Source organism: Mobula hypostoma, chromosome X1 (genome assembly GCF_963921235.1).
Source record: "Mobula hypostoma chromosome X1, sMobHyp1.1, whole genome shotgun sequence".
Taxonomy (NCBI): Eukaryota; Metazoa; Chordata; class Chondrichthyes; order Myliobatiformes; family Myliobatidae; genus Mobula; species Mobula hypostoma.
In genome coordinates, this window is record NC_086128.1 from 15,600,107 (window position 1) to 15,619,543 (window position 19,437).

Sequence of the window (19,437 nt, forward strand, 5' to 3'; positions counted from 1 at the left end):
TTTTCATTGATTCTATTGTGTTTCTTTGTATTTACTCTGAATGTCTGCAAGAAAATGGATCTCAGGGTTATATATGGTGACATACAGTGCGTGTATCTTGATAATAAATTTGAACTTGGAGGTTTGAAGTTTTCTGATGACCCTGCCATAGTTGGATGCATCAGTAAGGGAGAGGAGGCTGAGTACAGGGCTACAGTGGGAAACTTTGTCACATGGTGTGAGCAGAATTATCTGCAGCTTAATGTGAGAAAGATTAAGGAGCTGGTGGTAGACCTGAGGAGAGCTAAGGTACCAGCGACCCCCGTTTCTATCCAGGGGATCAGTGTGGACATGGTGGAGGATTACAAATACCTGGGGGTATGAATTGACAATAAACTGGACTGGTCAAAGAACACTGAGGTCCTTTAACATCTGCCGGACGATGCTGAGGATGTTCTACGAGTCTGTGGTGGCCAGTGCGATCATGTTTTTTTGTTGTGTGCTGGGGCAACAGGCTGAGGGTAGCAAACACCAACAGAATCAACAAACTCATTCCTAAGGCCAGAGATGTTGTGGGGATGGAACTGGACTCTCTGACGGTGGTGTCTGAAAAGAGGATGCTGTCCAAGTTGCATGCCATCTTGGACAATGTCTCCCATCCACTACATAATGTACTGGTTGGGCACAGGAGTACATTTAGCCAGAGACTCATTCCACCGAGATGCAACACAGAGCGTCATAGAAAGTCATTTCTGCCTGTGGCCATCAAACTTTACAACTCCTCCCTTGGAGGGTCAGACACCCTGAACCAGTAGGCTGGTCCTGGACTTATTTCCTGGCATAATTTACATATTACTATTTAACTATTTATGTTTTTATTACTATTTAATTATTTATGGTGCAACTGTAACGAAAACCAATTTCCCCCGGGATCAATAAAGTATGACTATGACTATGACTATATGTCAGAAAAAAGCTCACAGCTTATTTTTTCTAATTGTGTTTTTTTTACTTGTATAACCTTTTTTGTAATTTATCTTCTCCATGCACCCTTAACATTTTTTTGTAATTTGCAGTAATTTTATGTCTTTGCATTATGCTACTGTCAGAAAACAACAAATTTCACATCATATAAGTAAGTCATGAAAATTGTGATTCTGAATTTTCTTAAGAATGTTGCGTTTCTAGTCCTGTGTGCTCCTGATACTGCTACAAGTGAGTTTTTCATTGCACCTGTGCACACATGTACTTCTGCGTAGGACAATATATTTGACTTTGATGTTCTACAATAACTAGTGGTCCGAGTGAGTGCATCACACGCTTTTCTTGTGTACATTTGTGATGCATTCAACAGAAGTTTGTCATTGGAATGAAGTTTATTATATGAAGCAAAGCTGCAAGTTAATATAACATGAAGCATCAGTGTTTACATTTAATTGACACTCAGATGCAATCATAAGAATTTCGATCAAAGAATAGCCCAGTGAAAATATAATTATCTTTTCATTCTTCCCTTGATACAATCACTGTAAGTTTTTTACGATTTAATATTCTATTCAGAGAATTTGATGGTCAATTATTTCGGAACATTTTAATTTTTCTGATTCTGACAAAGATTATTAATATCCAGTATTACCATAATGACCTGCAGGATGAAATGGCAATGGAATTGATTTAACAATTTTAGCCCAGGAAGATACTGACCACATGTGTAACTTACACTAATGAAATGGAGAGAAGAATGAGTTGTCTTGATTATTATAATTAAAAGGAAGTTTCTTTATGTGTGTTGTTACTTCTTATTTGGTACATTGTGTTTAAAACTGGTCACCATTTGCTGTTTTCAATTTGTTTTTCTTTCAACCGCCTGAACTGTTTTCACCATGACTGCTTTCCTTCCAGTTGAGCCACTGGAGAAATTTTGCATATTCCCTGCGACTTCCTGGTGCTCAGTTGAATAACTTCTGGAATATGATGAACTGGAACTTCCAAAGTCTAGAGGAAATGAAGTAGAAAAGGTTAATTCATGAATGTTCACAGAGAAATCAAAAGCTATTATAGCTTTATTTTTGTGTAATTTCTCTTCTGCCTCATGTAACTGAATTCCCTTTTCACTTTCTTGGCCTGGTCTGACACTTATAAGATAGCCTCCCAGACTCTCAGCCATGTCCCCGGTGGTTAGACACCAGGAGCCACTGAGGGTTTAGAGACACACAGCATAACCCAGGTCCTTAGGCCCAACCCATTCAGGCTGACCAAGTTGTATACTTGAGCTGATCCCGTTTCTCCACATTTGGCCCATACCCCTCTTGAGTTTCCTGTCTGTTTTTTAAACATTGTAATTTTCTCCACCTCTCTCACTTCCTCTGGCAGCTCCTTCCATACACCCACCACCTGTGTGGAAAAGGTCACCCTTTGGATCCCTTTTAAGTCATTACCCTCACCTTAAACCTCTGCCCTTGAATTTTAGACTCCCTTACTTTGGGATAAAGGCTATGACCATTCACCTTATCTATGCTCTTTGTGATTTTATGAAACTCTGGAAGGTCACCCCTTGGCCTTCTATGCTACAGGGAATAAAGTTACAACTTAGAAGAACATTAAGAACATAAGAAATAGGAGCAGGAGTAGACCATCTGGCCCGTTAAGCCTGCTCTGCCATTCAATAAGATCATGGCTGATCTGGCCATGGACTCATCTCCACATACCTGCCTTTCCCCCATATCCCTTAGTTCCCCTACTATGCAGAAATCTATCCAACCTTGTCTTAAATATACTTACTGAGGTAGCCTCCACTGCTTCATTGGGCAAGTGAATTCCACAGATTCACCACTCTCTGGGAAAAACAGTTCATCCTCATCTCCGTCCTAAATCTACTCCCCTGAATCTTGAGACTATGTCCCCTAGTTTTAGTCTCACCTACCAATGGAAACAACTTTCCTACCTCTATCTTATCTATCCTTTTCATAATTTCATGTTTCTATAAGATCTCCTCTCATTCTTCTAAATTCCAGCAAGTACAGTCCCAGGCGACTCAATCTCTCCTCATAGTCTAACCTTCTCATTTCTGGAATCAACCTGGTGAACCTCCACTGCACTGCCTCCAAAGCCAGTATATCCTTCCTCAATAGACAAGAGCTCAAGAGCCAATAGACTGGTCCTGGACTTATTTTCCATCTGGCATAGTTTGCATTTTGGTGTTTGATTGTTGGGGTTTTTTATATTGCTATACTTAACGCTCTATTCTTGGTTGGTGCGGCTGTAACGAAACCAAATTTCCCTCGGGATTAATAAAATATATCTATCTATCTATCTATCTATCTATCTATCTATCAAGTAAGGAGACCAGAACTGCACGCAGTACTCCAGGTGCAGCCTCACCAGTACCCTGTACAGTTGCAGCATAACCTCCCTGCTCTTAAATTAAAGCCCTCTAGCAATGAAGGTCGATACTCCATTCGTCTTCTTGATAGCCTGCTGCACCTGCAAACCAACCTTCTGTGATTCATGCAGAAGCACTCCCAAGTCCTTCTGCACAGCAGCATGTTGCAATCTTTTACCATTGAAATAATTATCCAGTCTCACCTTATAAATCAAGCTCTCCAGCTCTGTTAACACCTTTATGAATGTTTTTTGCATCGTTTCCAGCTTAATGACATCCTTTCTGTACCCAGAGAACCACCAAGCATGATGAAAAAGAGCTCAGGAGGGGCAAATGTGTGTTGTTTCTTTACCTTGCCACCGCCAAGTCTTGGGGACAATGAGTTCATGACGTTGAATGAGTTCTTCCTTATGGCTCAATCCTATGTTGGGTTTGGCTTGAGTATGAGCTGAATTTTACTACAAAGCAGAACAACTTACCTGATACCATTGGTGTGGTGTTAAGATGAAGAATTGCCTTTGGTTTCTGACCAATCCTGTAAACAAAAGTTTATGATGTAAGTAGAGCTTGAAAAACACTGTACAATGTTTAAGAAGCAACATAGTCTCAAAGAATACCCACAACCAAAATTAATGTTCTAAACTTCAGCTCAACAAATATCTGCTTTGCAAACCCTACTTTCACATTTCTACTGTTATTCTCAATGTATCCTATTAACTCATCGGTTTAAATAACATGCTTGAAGTCTGTTTGGCAAGAAGAATCTTTGACAAGAAGTAGTAATTTCTCTGAACTCCAGTCTACTGGTTCAGAAGAGTAGAACACAAAATCACAAGGAGCATAAAAAAGAGCGAGCAACACAGCTCCTCCTGTCTGCTCGGTTATTCAAGAAGATCATCCTCTACTCAACTCGTCACCCTATGCCATTCCTGTATCCCTTAAGAATCCAAAAATCTGTCAATCACAGCAAATGGACAACCATCATTTTCTGAAATAATTTACAAAACAGCTCCATAAAGTATCAGAATTTACATTATTAAAAGGCATCGATTTTGCCATTTTACTGACAATGAAACTATCGCATTCATTGTGTTACCCAAGGAAAATAACTACAATTTCTAGACTCCTCATTCACACTAAAATGCAGAAATTTAGAAGTTAGAAAAATAGAAACATAGAAAGCCTACAGCACGATACAGGCTCTTCGGCCCAAAGGGTTACCCATAGCCCTCTATTTTTCTGAGCTCTATGTACCTGTCCAGGAGTCTCTTAAAAGACCCTATCGTATCCGCCTCCACCACCGTCACCGGCAGCCCAATCCACACACTCACCACTCTCCGTGTAAAAAACTTACCCCTGACGTCTCCTCTGTACCTACTTCCAAGCACCTCAAAACTGTGCCCTCTCATGCTAGCCATTTCAGCCCTGGGAAAAGGCCTCTGACTAACCACACGATCAATGCCTCTCATCATCTTGTACACCTCTATCAGGTCACCTCTCATCCTCTATCACTCCAATGAATAAAGGCCGAGTTCAATCAACCTATTCTCATAAGGCATGCTCCCCAATCCAGGCAATATCCTTGTAAATCTCCTCTGCACCCTTTCAATGGTTTCCACATCCTTCCTGTAGTGAGGCGACCAGAATTGAGCACAGTACTCCAAGTGGGGTCTGACCAGGGTCCTATATAGCTGTAACATTACCTCTCAGCTCCTAAACTCAGTCCTACAATTGATGAAGGCCAATGCACCGTATGCTTTCTTAACCACAGAGTCAACCTGCACAGCAGCTTTTAGTGTCCTATGGACTCGGACCCCAAGATCCCTCTGATTCTACAAACTGCCAAGAGTCTCACCATTAATACGACATTCTGCCATTATATTTGACCTACCAAAATGAACCACCTCACACTTATCTGGGTTGAACTCCATCTGCCACCACTCAGCCCGGTTTTGCATCCTATCAATGTCCCACTGTGACCTCTGACAGCCCTCCACACTATCCACAACACCCCCAACCTTTGTGTCATCAGCAAATTTACTAACCCATCCCTCCACTTCCTCATCCAGGTCATTTATAAAAATCATGAAGAGAAAGGGTCCCAGAACAGATCCCTGAGGCACACCACTGGTGGCCAACCTCCATGCAGAATATGACCCGTCTACAACCACTCTTTGCCTTCTGTGGGAAAGCCAGTTCTGGATCCACAAAGCAATGTCCCCTTGGATCCCATGCCTCCTTACTTTCTCAATAAGCCTTGCATGGGGTACCTTATCAAATGCCTTGCTGAAATCCATATACACTACATCTACTGCTTTTCCTTCTGTTGCTGCCAGTGATTCCTGCTTTTTCCACAGAGGTCACTATTTTCCAAATGTCATTTTCAGATTAAAATGATTAAAACAGTTGTAACAAAAGCATGAAAATCTTATATCTTGTTGAATGAAATACAAATGAGTTTTTGATGGCACAGAAGTCCATAATTACTGTTTAATGACCTTCCTGGTAATTAAATTTAATTATAACTATTTGTGTGGATGGTCATTCCATAAGACCAACTAACCCATCACACCTACTCTGTCATTCCATCATGGCTGATTTATTTTCCCTCTCAACCTCATTCTCCTGCCTTCTCCCCATAACCTTTGCACCCCTGCTAATTAAGAACCTATCACCCTCTGCTTTAAATATACCCAATGACATGGCCTCCACAACCATCTGTGGCAACGAATTCCACAGACTCAGCACCATCTGACTAAAGCAATTCCTCCTTATCTCTGTTCTAAAAGGACATTCTTACAATCCAAGGCTGTGCCCTTTGGTCATAGACCTAACCACTATTGGAAACATCCTCTCCACGTTCACTCTGTCTAGGCCTTTCGATATTCAGATGGTTTCAATGAGATCACCCCTCACTCTTCTAAACTCTAGTGAATACAGGCCTACAGCCATCAAGTGCTCCTCATACATTAACCCTTTCATTCCCAGGATAATTTTCGTAAACCTCCCCTGGACCTTCTCCAATGCCAGCACATTCTTTCTTCGAAACGATGCCCAAAACAGCTCACAATATTTCAAATGTGGTCTTCCCAATGCCTTAAAAAGCCTCAACATTATATCTTTCCCTTTATATTCTAGTCCTCTCAAAATGAACGCCAACATTACATTTGCCTTCCGTACTACCAACTCAATCTGCAAGTTAACATTTAGGGAATTCTGCACTGGTACTTACAAGTCCCTTTGCACCTCTGATTTATGAATTCGCTCCCCATTTAGAAAATAGTCTATGCCTTTATTCCTTCTACCAAAGTGCATGACCATACACTTCTGGAATACATTATATTCCATCTGCCACTTTGCCAATTTTACTAGTCTCTCCAATCCTTATGCAGACTCCCTGCTTTCTCAACACTACCTGTTCCTCCACCTATCTTGTGCCTCAGTTACTTCAAAATTCTACCTTTTTAAAAAATAATTAAATATGATTTGTATTAAAACCAATAACAGCTCTTCTTTTCTTCTATCTTATGTATCTGTTCAAACCTTTATTTTATGCATGTAAAACATTTACAATGTGAGTTTACGAATTGTTTCATTTTTACCTCCTGACTTGTTACCCACAAGAATTTTTAAATGATTTCAACTGTTCTCCAACTTAACAACACTACTGCATCCAGGCATTTCACCACTATGATACTTCTCTGCAGCTGTCAATAGGAAAGTGGAAATTCCTTGCCATAGATATTGCTGCTGTCTGTCTTTCTGGGCAACTTCCTTTGTGAGTCAGTTGTCTACATATAAAGGCAAGGCATTTTGTCTTTGTACTGCATTAAACTAAATCATAAATATATTATTTATAAACACACTGTGTTGGTTATATAGTTTCTAACAAGGGAGCAATTTCAACAAGCTTTGTTATTGTTAGTCAACTAGGTTTTGCAGAACCACACCCCCTCCCACTGAATATAAATATCTTGTACCTGGTCTCCTCTCCCTCCAGCATTTTCCTGTAGGTTTGAATTTCAAAATCCAGAGCAATTTTGACGTTCATTAGTTCCTGGTATTCATGCATTTTCTTGGCTGCTTCCTGCTTGGCCTTGAATATTTCATTATCTTTTTCAGCAATCTTAGCCTTGACGCTTCTCAAACTTAGCTCTCCTCGTTCTTCAGCTTCAGTGATTGCTGTTTCTAACACAACCCGCTAAATAGATTTTTGTTTTAAAATGCAAATGTTAGAAAAAATGTTCTTGATCATAAAATGTTTAGCTTGTTAGCCAAAAAGGCAAAGTATATCATGTTTTAATAAACCTTTTGACTTAAAATAAATCCCCACACTTCCCCACCAGCTCAAAGGGTCAATGGACCAAATAGGATATTACTGTTTGAAACGGAATGTGAAGGTTCAAATATCTGATCCCTCATTGTTATTGAAATGCTTCATATAAACTGTCAGTGGTGGAAGCTGACCTCTCAAACTTCTTCACCAAGGACTGAATATAAGGTGTTGTTTCTCCAACCTGAGTGTGGCCTCATTGCAGCAGTAGAGGAGACCATGGACTGACATGTCAGAATAGGAATGGGAAGTAGAATGGTTACCAGGAGATCCTGCTTTTTCTAGTGGACAGAGGGTAGGTGCAATGTTTGGCGAGTGGTAAGGGCAGGATGAACCTGATCTCTCCTGTGGTCCATGATCTGGCCCTTCAATAAATATGACATATGATCTCTTTGTGCACAAAAGGCTGCAGTTAGTTGACCATCGGAGTTACCATGGAAACTGTTCGACTGCTAGTCACTATCTCTGTTTAGTACTGAAGTTGTCAGCTTCCATGCTTAGACCAGTAAGGAATCAATGATGTTGAGTTGCACTGATGAGGAGAGAATGAGGCAGACCTCTCATGGGAGGGGATCCACTCCGTATCCAGCACATCGTTCTCTATAGCCTCCACCATCTCCAACAGAATCCTACCACTTAGGATCACTCTCTACATGACTCTCGTCCACTTGGCCCTCCCCACTGATCTCCCTCCTGTCACTTACCCCTGTAGGCACGACACATGCTACAACTGCCCCTACACCTCCCCCTTCACCACCACTCAGGGCCCCAAACGGTCTTTGCAGGTGAGGCCACAATTCAACTGTGAGTCTGTCGCGGTCATCTTCTGTATCTGCTGCTCCTAGTGAGGCCTCCTCTGCATTGGTGAGACCAGTGCAGTTTGGAGGACCGCTTTGTTGAGCACCTTCACTCTATCCGCCACAAAAGGCAGGATCTCCTGTTGGCTAACATTTCAATTTGACTTCCCATTCTCATTCTGACGTCTGCCCATGGTACCCTCTACTATCATGATGAGGTCAAACTCAAGTTCCGTCATATTCCGTCTGGGTAGCCTCCAACCTGATGGCATGAACACCTTTCTCCCCAGCTTCCAGTGATTTTGATTCCCCTCCTTCCTTCTCTCTTTTTCCATTCCCCAGTCTAGTTACCCTCTCACCATTTCTCTTCTCATCTGCCCATCACCTCCCTCTGGATCCCCTCCTCCTTCCCCATCTTCCATGGTCCACAATCGTCTCCTATCAGATTCCTTTTTTTTCAGCCCTTCACCTTTTTTACCTATCACCTCCCAGTTTCTTACTTTCTTACCCACCTTGTCCTATCTATCACCTGCCAGCTTGTACTACGCTCCCTCCCCTCACTTTTTTATTTTAGATTCTGCTCACTTCCTTTCAAGTCCTGATGAAGGGTCTCAGCCTGAAACATCGACTGTTTATTCCCCTCCTTAGCTGGAACCTAACTTGCTGAGTTCCTCTAATACTTCGTATGTGTTGGGTCGGGGTAGAATCTGGGATTATGTATGGGCATGCTCACAGGTAGCCCAGATAAGAGCAAAGTCTACTCCAATCTCTTAAGAAATGCGTACTGAAAATATAAACTTTCCAGTGAATTGAACCTGAAGGCTCCCAGATCATAGAAATTCAATTAATTTACTAAATAGACAAATATTGGACAGAATACTCAACTTTAAAATGAGGACTGAATTACTTCCCTGGCCAAGACTGTACCTGAAACTGATCTCAACATCCCACCATAAGTATAATCACAGAGATTCAAATTGTCCAGAATCATCCTCCAGAATTTATTATGCCAGTTGGGTTAGAGGTTGGCAACAAAATTTTTCTAGTTCTTAAGAATGTTATTAATGTGGCACCATGGGACAGATTACCTTGCCTTGCCTTACTTGGCCTCTGGGGCTTCGGTCAGTAAAGTGGTCACAATGTCCTTTTAGGGCGAGGGGTCGACAAAACTGCTTTTGACACAATGTGCACCAATAGGCAGAGCTGGCTTTGAATGACTTGTGTTTGCTAAAGGCTGCACATACTATTTGATGCTATTCCCATCTGGAGTGGAAATGATTGGATAATTCCCTGTCAATAAACAATCAATCTGCTGGAGGAACAATGAATTGATCAGTGTCTATAGGCAGAAAGGAATTGTCTACATTTAGGGTCAGAACTCTGCATTAGGCCAGACGTCAGAAATGTTGAGAATTCCTTTCTCTCCTGCTTCCAGGAGTTGCTCAACCCAGTGAGTTTTTCCAGTAGATTGACTGTTGCTTCAGATTTCAGCATCTGCAGTCTCTTGTGTCTCTCTGTCGAGCAAGCCTATTGACTGCACAGGCATAAGTGATTTGAGATTAATTTTATACAAATCCAGTACTATTGGTGAACAAGAAGAATGATAGACTGGTGGCAGTTCCAGAGGGTATTTACCCTGTCTGGCATTAAGAGGGAGGAAAATCAATTAGAAAAGTAGCAGAAAATGTTTGGTAGTGATCAGTGTTGATGTCATTACCTGGTTCTTAAGGGTTTCTACTTCAGTATTGATTTTTGTGATTCTCCTGACCGTGTCTGTAATGTCACTCTTGAGGACACGCAGTTCATCATCATACTTTCCAGCAGACTGGGAGAGTTGATTGTACTGAAATGGAAGCAATATCAGAGAAGGGAAAATTGTGAGACAAGAGGGAATCAGACGGTTGATTTGACCTGTCAGTTATGGAGCTGCAATCAACAGCAACTACCAAATTAATGAAGGAGTGGAGCAGGAGCATAGGAATGCCACCTCCTCCATGTACACCTGCCAATCACACACATTCCTAACTAGGAATTTCATTACTGCTCCTTCATGGTCCCTGCACCAAAACCCTAACATCCCTCATACAACAGAACTCCTGAGGAGGAGGTACCATCCTCACAAGGACTGCAGCAACGTAAAGATTTTTTTTCTCACCACCTTCTCAGGAGGCAATTAGAAATAAATACTATACAACAGCCTTATCAATAGTGTCCACATCTTTAGAATGAACCCACTGGAAAATAAAATAAAATAAGCGCAATAATTGAGGAGGTTAAGGCCAATCTCATGAGAGGTAACATCACAAAGATCTTTGGATATCAGTTATCCAAAATTGGAGTTAAGAAAAGGTTGGAGATTATGCTTGGAAAATCATCTCCACTAACTTCATACCAGATGTATTTAGCTATTTTTCTTTGCAAATTTTAAGCTCATTTTATAAACATCCCAATGCAGTGGAACAGAACATTTTCCAGCTAGGGGCCCATAATGCATCCCTTTCTTTCCTTATAAACTGCATTTATTTGTGAATGATGGGCTAACCTCCCAAGACTATATAAATTCACCTGCTTCCCAATTAACTTCTTAAATTACAAGAGATGTATTTCTTTACCTTGGATTTGTACACAGCCTGAACCTCGTTACGACCCTTAGATGCCAACAGTTCGTATTGCTCCTTCATGTTAGCAACAAGTTCCTGAAGGTCCAGCTCACGGTAGTTATTAAGTTCAACAGTGACAGCAACATCCTTGATTTGTGAATGCAGTTCGTGGATTTCCTTAGGTATCATTGAAAGAAAAATAAATTCATTAGGCACTTGAAAATAAACAAAATAACTATAATGCCCGGTTGCTGTGGCCAACATGTATCTAAGTAGACGGGCCTTTACATTTAATTGGACTGATCTCATTATTTATTTATTTGGGTCAATGTTTCCTCACTAGGCCTATTCGCTGACCCCCTCAGTGTAAGTGCTGACCTTTCAATATTAGATTAAGTCTGAAGAGGCCTTCTGTACCAAAAGAAAGCTAGGTGAATCTCATTCCTAGGACACATGGAGGATGACCTCTTACTTGAGCTAGCACCAAGCTGAAAATCCCCTCAGGAACGAAAACAGAAAAAAGTGGAAAATTATGGGAGATTGAGAATCCAGATCCATTCCATGAAAGGAAGCAATGTGCAAGAGAAAAATAGACTGTGCCATGTAAAGAAGGCCTCAGTGAAAGTATTTGGAAAGTATTTGAAAACTGAAGCAAATGTTTTTGATTGGTTATTGAGTGATTTGACAAAAAAAGCCTATATATGTTTGGATAACTGTTATTATATCGTTATATTATCACTATTTTATTGTTATATAATGCCAGTAAAAACTCTATAATGTTACCTCTTCATAGACCTGTTTCAGGAAGTCGAGCTCACTGATAAGTCCATCGAGTGAATCCGCAAGCTGATGTTTTGTCAGATATGAATCATCGACCCTCTGAACAAGGACATATTCAATTTTAGCACAGGAGTGTAAAGATTATTTTTCATTGTATGAAGACAATCATTGAAGAACATACCTTCTTCAAAGTGACAAAATCATTCTCCATCCCTGCACGATTATTCATCTCATCTTCATACCTTTTACAAAAGTAAAAGGAATTTTATTTCCCGGAAAATGTGCTAACATCAATCCTACAATAACATGTATTTGAGACACACTCTTTTACAAGTTTCTGCCTTGCCATGGGAACTTGAGCTACCACGATTCAGTAGTGTGAGATAGAAGAAAGGATAGCTTGGGATATACATGATTTCAATTTTTATGATAGCAAAATGCGACATATCTTTAGAATGTTTCAGTGAGAAAGTTAATAATATCCTAAAGCAGTATTAATCCATTGCCTGTTTCTTCGTTACAGAAGAACGAACAGGGTTATGGGAATGCCAAAAGCAGCCCAAGGTCTGTACAATAGACAACAAAAGGAACCCAAACAATCAGATTACCCTCTTATGAACTAGGATATTAGTTTTGAAAGCAGTGGCTACTGTGCTTTACCCTTTGTGTATGTGGGAAGCAGGATAATTGGGGCTGTTATTGTGCATATGCTGGAGAATAGTTTGTAGGGGTGTAAATAAATGAACGGAGGTCGCAGGGATGCTCTGTGAACTACATAGACTTAATGTGCTGAATTGTCTCCTTCTATGCTATGAAGAAATACACTCGTTGGCCATTTTATTTGTTATGTCCTGTATCTAATAAAGTGGCCACTGAGTGTACGTTTGTAGGCTTCTGCTGCTGTAGCCCATCCACTTTGGCTCAACGTATGCTCTTTTGCACACCACTGTTATAATGCATGTTTATTTGAGTTACCGTCGCCATCCCGTCAGCTTGAACCAGTCTGGCCGTTCTCCCCTGTCCTCTCTCATCAATAAAACATTTTCACCCACAGAACTGCTCCCCACTGGATGTTTTCCAGTTTTTTTGCACCATTCTCTGTAAACTCTAGGGATTGCTCTATTTGAAAATTCCAAGAGATCAGCAGTGTCTGAGATAGTCAAACCACCCCGTCTTGTACCAACAAGAATTCCACGGTCAAAGTCACTTAGATCGCATTTCTTCCCCATTCCGATGTTTGGTCTGAGCAGCAAATGAATCTTTGACCGTGTCTGCATGCTTTTATGCGTTGAGTTGCTGCTGCATGATTGGCTGATTAGATGTTTGCATTAAAGGGCAGGTGTACAGGTGTACCTAATAAAGTGGTAATCGAGTGTATATAAATGTAAACCATAGATCTTAAAAATGTGCGAATATATGAGGAAAGCAAGACCTTTTTGGAGCCCTAGTCAAGACAATTTAGAGTCAGAGATGACATAAGTGTTATTAAACTATCAAGCATTTGCAGAAGGCTGATGTAGCATTAGCTGTTTGACAGGTTTCTCATTGCCAACTTCTAAGAGATAATATCGAAACAGAAAGATGGATTTTGGGGGCAGCAGTGTCTTGAGCTGTTGTGATACTAGTACTTGAGACAGGACTTGGTACTGTCTCCTGCTAAACCGTATCCTGGGGTTTCTGATGAAGGGTTTTGGCTTGAAATGTCAACTATGTTCTCTTTTCCATAGATGTTGCCTGGCCTGCTCAGTTCCTCTAGCATTTTGAATGTGTTGCTCTGGATTTCCAGCATCTGCAGATTTTCTTGTGCCTGAGGTTTCATATTCACTGGTGGGTATTATCCTGTAACATTCCTTTAAAACTGATTCAATTTAGCATCCCATCTAAAAGGCATCCCATTAAAAGTGAAGCAAGACCTCAGGTTAGATATGCTGAAACTCCCAGTGTGATGTTTAAATCCATGAGTCAAAGGCAAGAAATGCCCTCAACTAGGCCTCAGTGAAGAGTACCTACATTAAATTATTATTTCCTTTGTGGATCAGACAATTGGGAATGAGAAAAAGGCGAATGGCATGCTGGCATTTATAGCGAGAGGATTCGAGTACAGGAGCCAGGGAGGTACTACTGCAGTTGTACAAGGCCTTGGTGAGACCACACCTGGAGCATTGTGTGCAGTTTTGGTCCCCTAATCTGAGAAAAGACATTCTTGCCATAGAGGGAGTACAAAGAAGGTTCACCAGATTGATTCCTGGGATGGCAGGACTTTCATATGATGAAAGACTGGATCGACTAGGCTTATACTCTGTGGAATTTAGAAAATTGAGGGAGGATCTTATTGAAACGTATAAAATCCTAAAGGGATTGGACAGGCTAGATGCAGGAAGATTGTTCCCGATGTTGGGGAAGTCCAGGACGAGGGGTCACAGTTTGAGGATAAAGGGGAAGCCTTTTAGGACCGAGATGAGGAAAAACTTCTTCACACAGAGAGTGGTGAATGTGTGGAATTCTCTGCCACAGGAAACAGTTGAGGCCAGTTCATTAGCTATATTTAAGAGGGAGTTAGATATGGCCCTTGTGGCTAAAGGGATCAGGGGGTATGGAGGGAAGGCTGGTACAGGGTTCTGAGTTGGATGATCAGCCATGATCATACTGAATGGCGGTGCAGGCTCAAAGGACCAAGTGGCCTACTCCTGCACCTATTTTCTATGTTTCTATGTTTCTATGTTAATATATTGGGAAACACATAAAAAAATTCTCTTTAAACTAGTAAAAACTATTTTCATAAAAGCTTCTCTCTCTGGCTATCCATCCCATAGGATGATGATGGTTCCTTTCAGTCAGTTAGTGGGGTTTATACCCCACTCCTCAGAAAGGAATAGCGTGCGCATGAATGGATTTTAGGTGAGTAGGGGGTTGCACAGGTCCAGACCCACCCTCTTGACATCCCCTCCCGGATCCAGCAGCATGGTGGGGTCCAAGACGGCTGGGGGAAGTTCTGTTGCAGTGAATGGCTAGACCAAGATTCGATGCAAGGGATGCCCTTTCCGAGCTTCACGGCACGTGTTTGCTCAATGGCCGTTGACCCTACGAGAGGGTTCATCCGCCCTTTAACGGGTCTTGTTTGTCATCCTGCAGGTGTCTAGCCACACTCCTCACCAGGCAAGCCTGGTGGGGGAGCCGGTTTAGTCGCCGACCACCCGACCGTGCGACAGGTAGTACTGGGTTACATGGTACCAGTAGCACTCAGACGAGTGATCTACACCATTTTACATACCTGCATGTGTGCTAACATGGAGGAGCTTTTAATATGCTTCTTTAACAGCTATTACCAATGCTCTAGTCATCAGTTAAGGGGGTTCTGGGCATATCAGCTTGTTGTGTAAGAACCCTGAGAACACAATATCTGTAATGTTTTCTCCAACTAGCCTGCATTGTACATTATGCAGCAGCTCTCTCAATATTGTCCATCCCCCCATAAAGGGTCCTAGTTTAAATATAGAAACATGTGAAAAAGAACATTGAATAAAACCCGGACGTATTTAGTCTGCCAAGTGCAGTCATAAGGGAGGTAGAAAATTCACAACAGATACTTTCTTCCAGAGAACAATGGGAGCAGGGAGTGTACATACTGAAAGTACTTGTGTGTTGTGAAACATCTTTTCTTGCTACACCTCACCTTCATATTCCTCCTGTATATTATGTTATTGCCGAAGCAGGAAGGATATTTTCATATTTCCCTTTAAATGAAGTGTACCTTTTCTTCCAGAAACTATTTTGTAGCCAAAATTATGTTTTAAAGAAGTAGAATAAACCATAATTTAAAATAATCTGATGCACTTTTGTGTCTGTCAGCACACTGCAGTTACCACTGCCAAATTTTTAACAGCAATTCTGAATTATAATAATAGCCCCATTTCTATCTACACACAGGAGCAAGAGTATGAATGGACGATTGGTCATTTATTAACATGACAAGCAACAGCTTTCTAAATCTGAATTTTCCACCAGGTTGCATTTATACTGTAGCAAGTTTGAAACCAAAACTGATAACGCAGAGATGACTTCCAAACCATTGCAATAGCATATTGAGCTTACAGTATGTTGCACAGCTTGCTAAGAAGCACTTAGAAACCCCTTTCATCACAATACAAACATCAAACTGCATCTGTTGCTTAAAAAAGAGCATGCACCAACTGAGCTGAGCTGATCAGAGAGTAATGTGGGCACATCATGTTTCTGAACCTTGAACTTTATAGAAATAACACAGTTGACTACTGGACCATTGGGCTTGGGAAGGAACATAGACATCTACAGCACATTACAGGCCCTTCAGCCCACAATGTTGTGCTGACCATGTAACCTACTCTAGAAGCTGCCCAGAATATCCCTACCACATAGCCCTCTATTTTCCTAAGCTCCATGTACCTAAGAGTCTCTTAAAAGACCCTGTTGTATTGGCTTCCACCACCACTGCTGGCAGTACATTCCACGCACCCACCACTCTCTGTGTGAAAAACTTATCCCAGACATCCCCTCTGTACCTGCTTCCAAACACCTTAAAACTATGCCCCCTCATGTTAACCATTTCAACCCTGGGGAAAAAGCCTCTGGCTATCCACCTGATCAATGTCTCTCATCTTCTTATACACCTCTATCAGGTCACCTCTCATCCTCTATTCATCCAAGGAGAAAAGGCCAAGTTCACTCAACCTATTTTCATAAGGTATGCTCTCCAATCCAGGAAACATCCTTGTAAATCTCCTCTGCACTCCTTCTATAGTATCTGCATCCTTCCTGTAGTGAGGTGACCAGAACTGAACACAGTACTCCAAGTAGAGTCTGACCAAGGTCTTATATAATTGTAACATTAACTCATGGCTGTTGAATTCAATCCCACGATTGATGAATGTCAACACACCATACGCCTTCTTAACAACACTGTCAACCTGCACAGCAGCTTTGAGTGTCCTAGGACATGGACCCCAAGATCTCTCTGATCCTCCACACCCTTAACATTATATTCTGCCTTCAAATTTGATCTTCAAAAATGAACCACTTCACACTTACCTGGGTTGAACTCCATCTGCCACTTCTCAGCCCAGTTCTGCATCCTATCAATGTCCCGCTGTAACCTTTGACTCTCCTCCAGACTGTCCACAACACCCCCAACTTTGTGTCATCAGCAAACTTACTAACACACCCTTCTACTTCTTCATCCAGGTCATTTATAAAAATCACAAAGAGGAGGGGTCCCAGAACAGATCCCTGCAGAACACCATTGGTCACCATCCTCCATACAGAATATGACCCATCCACAACCACACTTTGCCTTCTGTGGGCAAGCCAATTCTTGATCCACAAAGCAATGTCCCCTTGGATCCCATGCCTCCTTACTTTCTGAAGGAGCCTGGCATGGGGAACCTTATCAAATGCCTTACTGAGATCCATATACACTACATCTACTGCTCTACCTTCATCAATGTGTTTTGTTACATCCTCAAAGTATTCAATCAGGCTCATAAGGCACAACCTGCCCTTGACAAATCCATGCTGACCATCCCTAATCATATTCTGCTTCTTAAGGAGATAAGACTGTAGCTAGAGATACCTTTCAGGGAGTTGGGTGAATCAGGGGAAAACGTTAGTAAGAGGCATTTCTCTCTGTTTAAGAAAGAGTGGGAAAACAGTGAAAGTAGGTGATATGGGTAGTGAAGAGAGAAACTGGGATTGCTTATCAAAGAGCAAATACAACTACGACGGCTGGGTGACCTCTTTCAATGCTGCAAACTGTTTTGATTCCATGGTTTACATCTTTCACGTAATGAGAGCAGACACTTAAAGATAACTTGATATTTGATACATACTGGATTTTGAGACCAGTCACCGTCTTGTGCATCTGTTCCAACTCACTGTCCAATCGTAACTTGTCTTGGTTAAAGGTTTCCAGCTGTCGGGTCAGGGCATTGATGTATGCCTTGTACATATCCTCATTGTTGGAACTGTAGCCTCCCTGCTGCTGCAAGAGAGACCATTTGGTCTCCAAAACTTTGTTTTGTTGCTCAAGGTAACGAACCTGGAAGGATTCAAGGGACAAGTGGGGAGAGGTGGGGGGTTGTTGGAGAATACCAAAACAATCAGAAAGCAAAGCTCTGATAACATTAGAAGAAAGAAACAATTCCACATTCCTAACGGATTCAAAGCAGTAAAATCCTTTCACCCGAAAGTAGCCATTTCTCTAAAAGAAAGTTCATTGTCGGTTTTGGCATCATTACACCTGGCTGTCTGTGTCCTTTAGGATCAATTTTAAAATACTGTTAATCGCTCTGAATAAACTAGCTCCTCTGTATATTTTGGAGTGTTTATCCCCTTACATCCCCAATTGTAATCTTAGATCCACAAATACTAGCTTGCTTAATGTTCCTAGGGCCAAGCATAAAGACATATAAGAACAGGTTATGCAGCCGTTTGCTCTTATGCACCAAAAATCTCGAATACTCTACTGACTGAGGTATTGCCAGTTTAGTTCTGTGGAGTGTTTCAAAACACTTCTAAAAGCCTACATTTTAATTGGCCTATTATAGGATTACTTAATACCTGCTGATGTTGATTACATTTATATAATTTGGAATATTTGATTACATTTTATTCGATATAATGTTTTTCTTATGAATTTTAATTTTGTCTCTGGTTTTTATGACTGCATTGATTTATTTTTACAATCTTTGAACCTGCATTTTAATGTATGAAAGGTGCTATATAAATAAAGTTAGTATTATTATTATTTTCAGCCATATTTCTGTAAAAGACTTTAATTATTTATTACCTTGTTAATGAAGCCAGCAAAACGATTGTTGAGTGTCTTAATCTGTTCTTTTTCTTCTCGGCGAATTGCTTGGATAAGCGGGTCGATATCCTGAGTGGAAGTAGTGGAAGTGCTGATGACAGTTTGGTAAGATGGGGAACTAACTCGCTCCACAGCCTTCATACTTGAAACTGTGGTCCTAGTAGATTCAGAGCTGGAAGAACGGCTGTAGCTTGCTCGGCTGCCGATGATGTGTTCAGTCTGCTTTGTGGACAGCATTTTGGCTTTCTCTAGAGGTGCTTGTTCAGGTCAGTTCAAAGCTACAAAGTTAAGATTTACAAGTGTGCATGGTGTTTTATAGACTGAAAACCTGTCTCAAGTTGCATGGCACGTTTGTCAGGAAGAGCCTTTCTTTTAGAAGTGTGGAATGTAGTTCTGCCACCAGCATATTTGAAGGCAAGGCCAAATTCTTAGTGGTCACATACCAAAGTTATAATTAAAATCAGTCACCATTCATTGCTTACCAAGAATCTATTTTCCAATCATGATAACTCAACTGATTTATTTTGCCACCCACACCAAATATTTAATGCCTTCTATTCCAACAGTTCAGAGGGAAAAAGTATCATTCAAGTAGTACTTGTCATTGCAACTGTTAATAGGAAGAAGATGGCCAAAAAGAAACAACTTTGCAGCACTAAAATGTTGCCTGCAAAAACTTGGAAGTCGAGATTTTCATGTATCCCAAGCAACTATCTAAATCAGAC

General features: G+C 41.1%; 1 protein-coding gene across 1 annotated transcript; it reads right to left on the bottom strand.

Moving 5' to 3' along the window:
* Window positions 1-1,321: 1,321 nt before the first annotated feature.
* LOC134340225 (keratin, type II cytoskeletal 8-like) lies at window positions 1,322-18,990 on the bottom strand. The gene is made up of 9 exons (XM_063037205.1): window positions 18,692-18,990; window positions 17,733-17,941; window positions 12,053-12,113; window positions 11,875-11,970; window positions 11,104-11,268; window positions 10,209-10,334; window positions 7,342-7,562; window positions 3,841-3,896; window positions 1,322-1,974 (listed from the first exon to the last, which is right to left on the bottom strand). Exons 1-9 carry the CDS (start codon window positions 18,947-18,949, stop codon window positions 1,823-1,825), a joined length of 1,344 nt encoding a protein of 447 aa, XP_062893275.1. The 5' UTR covers window positions 18,950-18,990; the 3' UTR covers window positions 1,322-1,822.
* Between the last annotated feature and the right edge of the window lie 447 nt (window positions 18,991-19,437).

Coding starts and splice junctions, on each gene's coding strand:
- LOC134340225 (XM_063037205.1), bottom strand. CDS start 18,949: ATGCTGTCCACAAAGCAGACTGAACACATCATCGGCAGCCGAGCAAGC. Junction 7,563..10,208: donor TAGAAACCCTTAAGAACCAG/GTAATGACATCA, acceptor AAATCTATTTAG/CGGGTTGTGTTAGAAACAGC. Junction 1,975..3,840: donor CACCACACCAATGGTATCAG/GTAAGTTGTTCT, acceptor CATTTCCTCTAG/ACTTTGGAAGTTCCAGTTCA.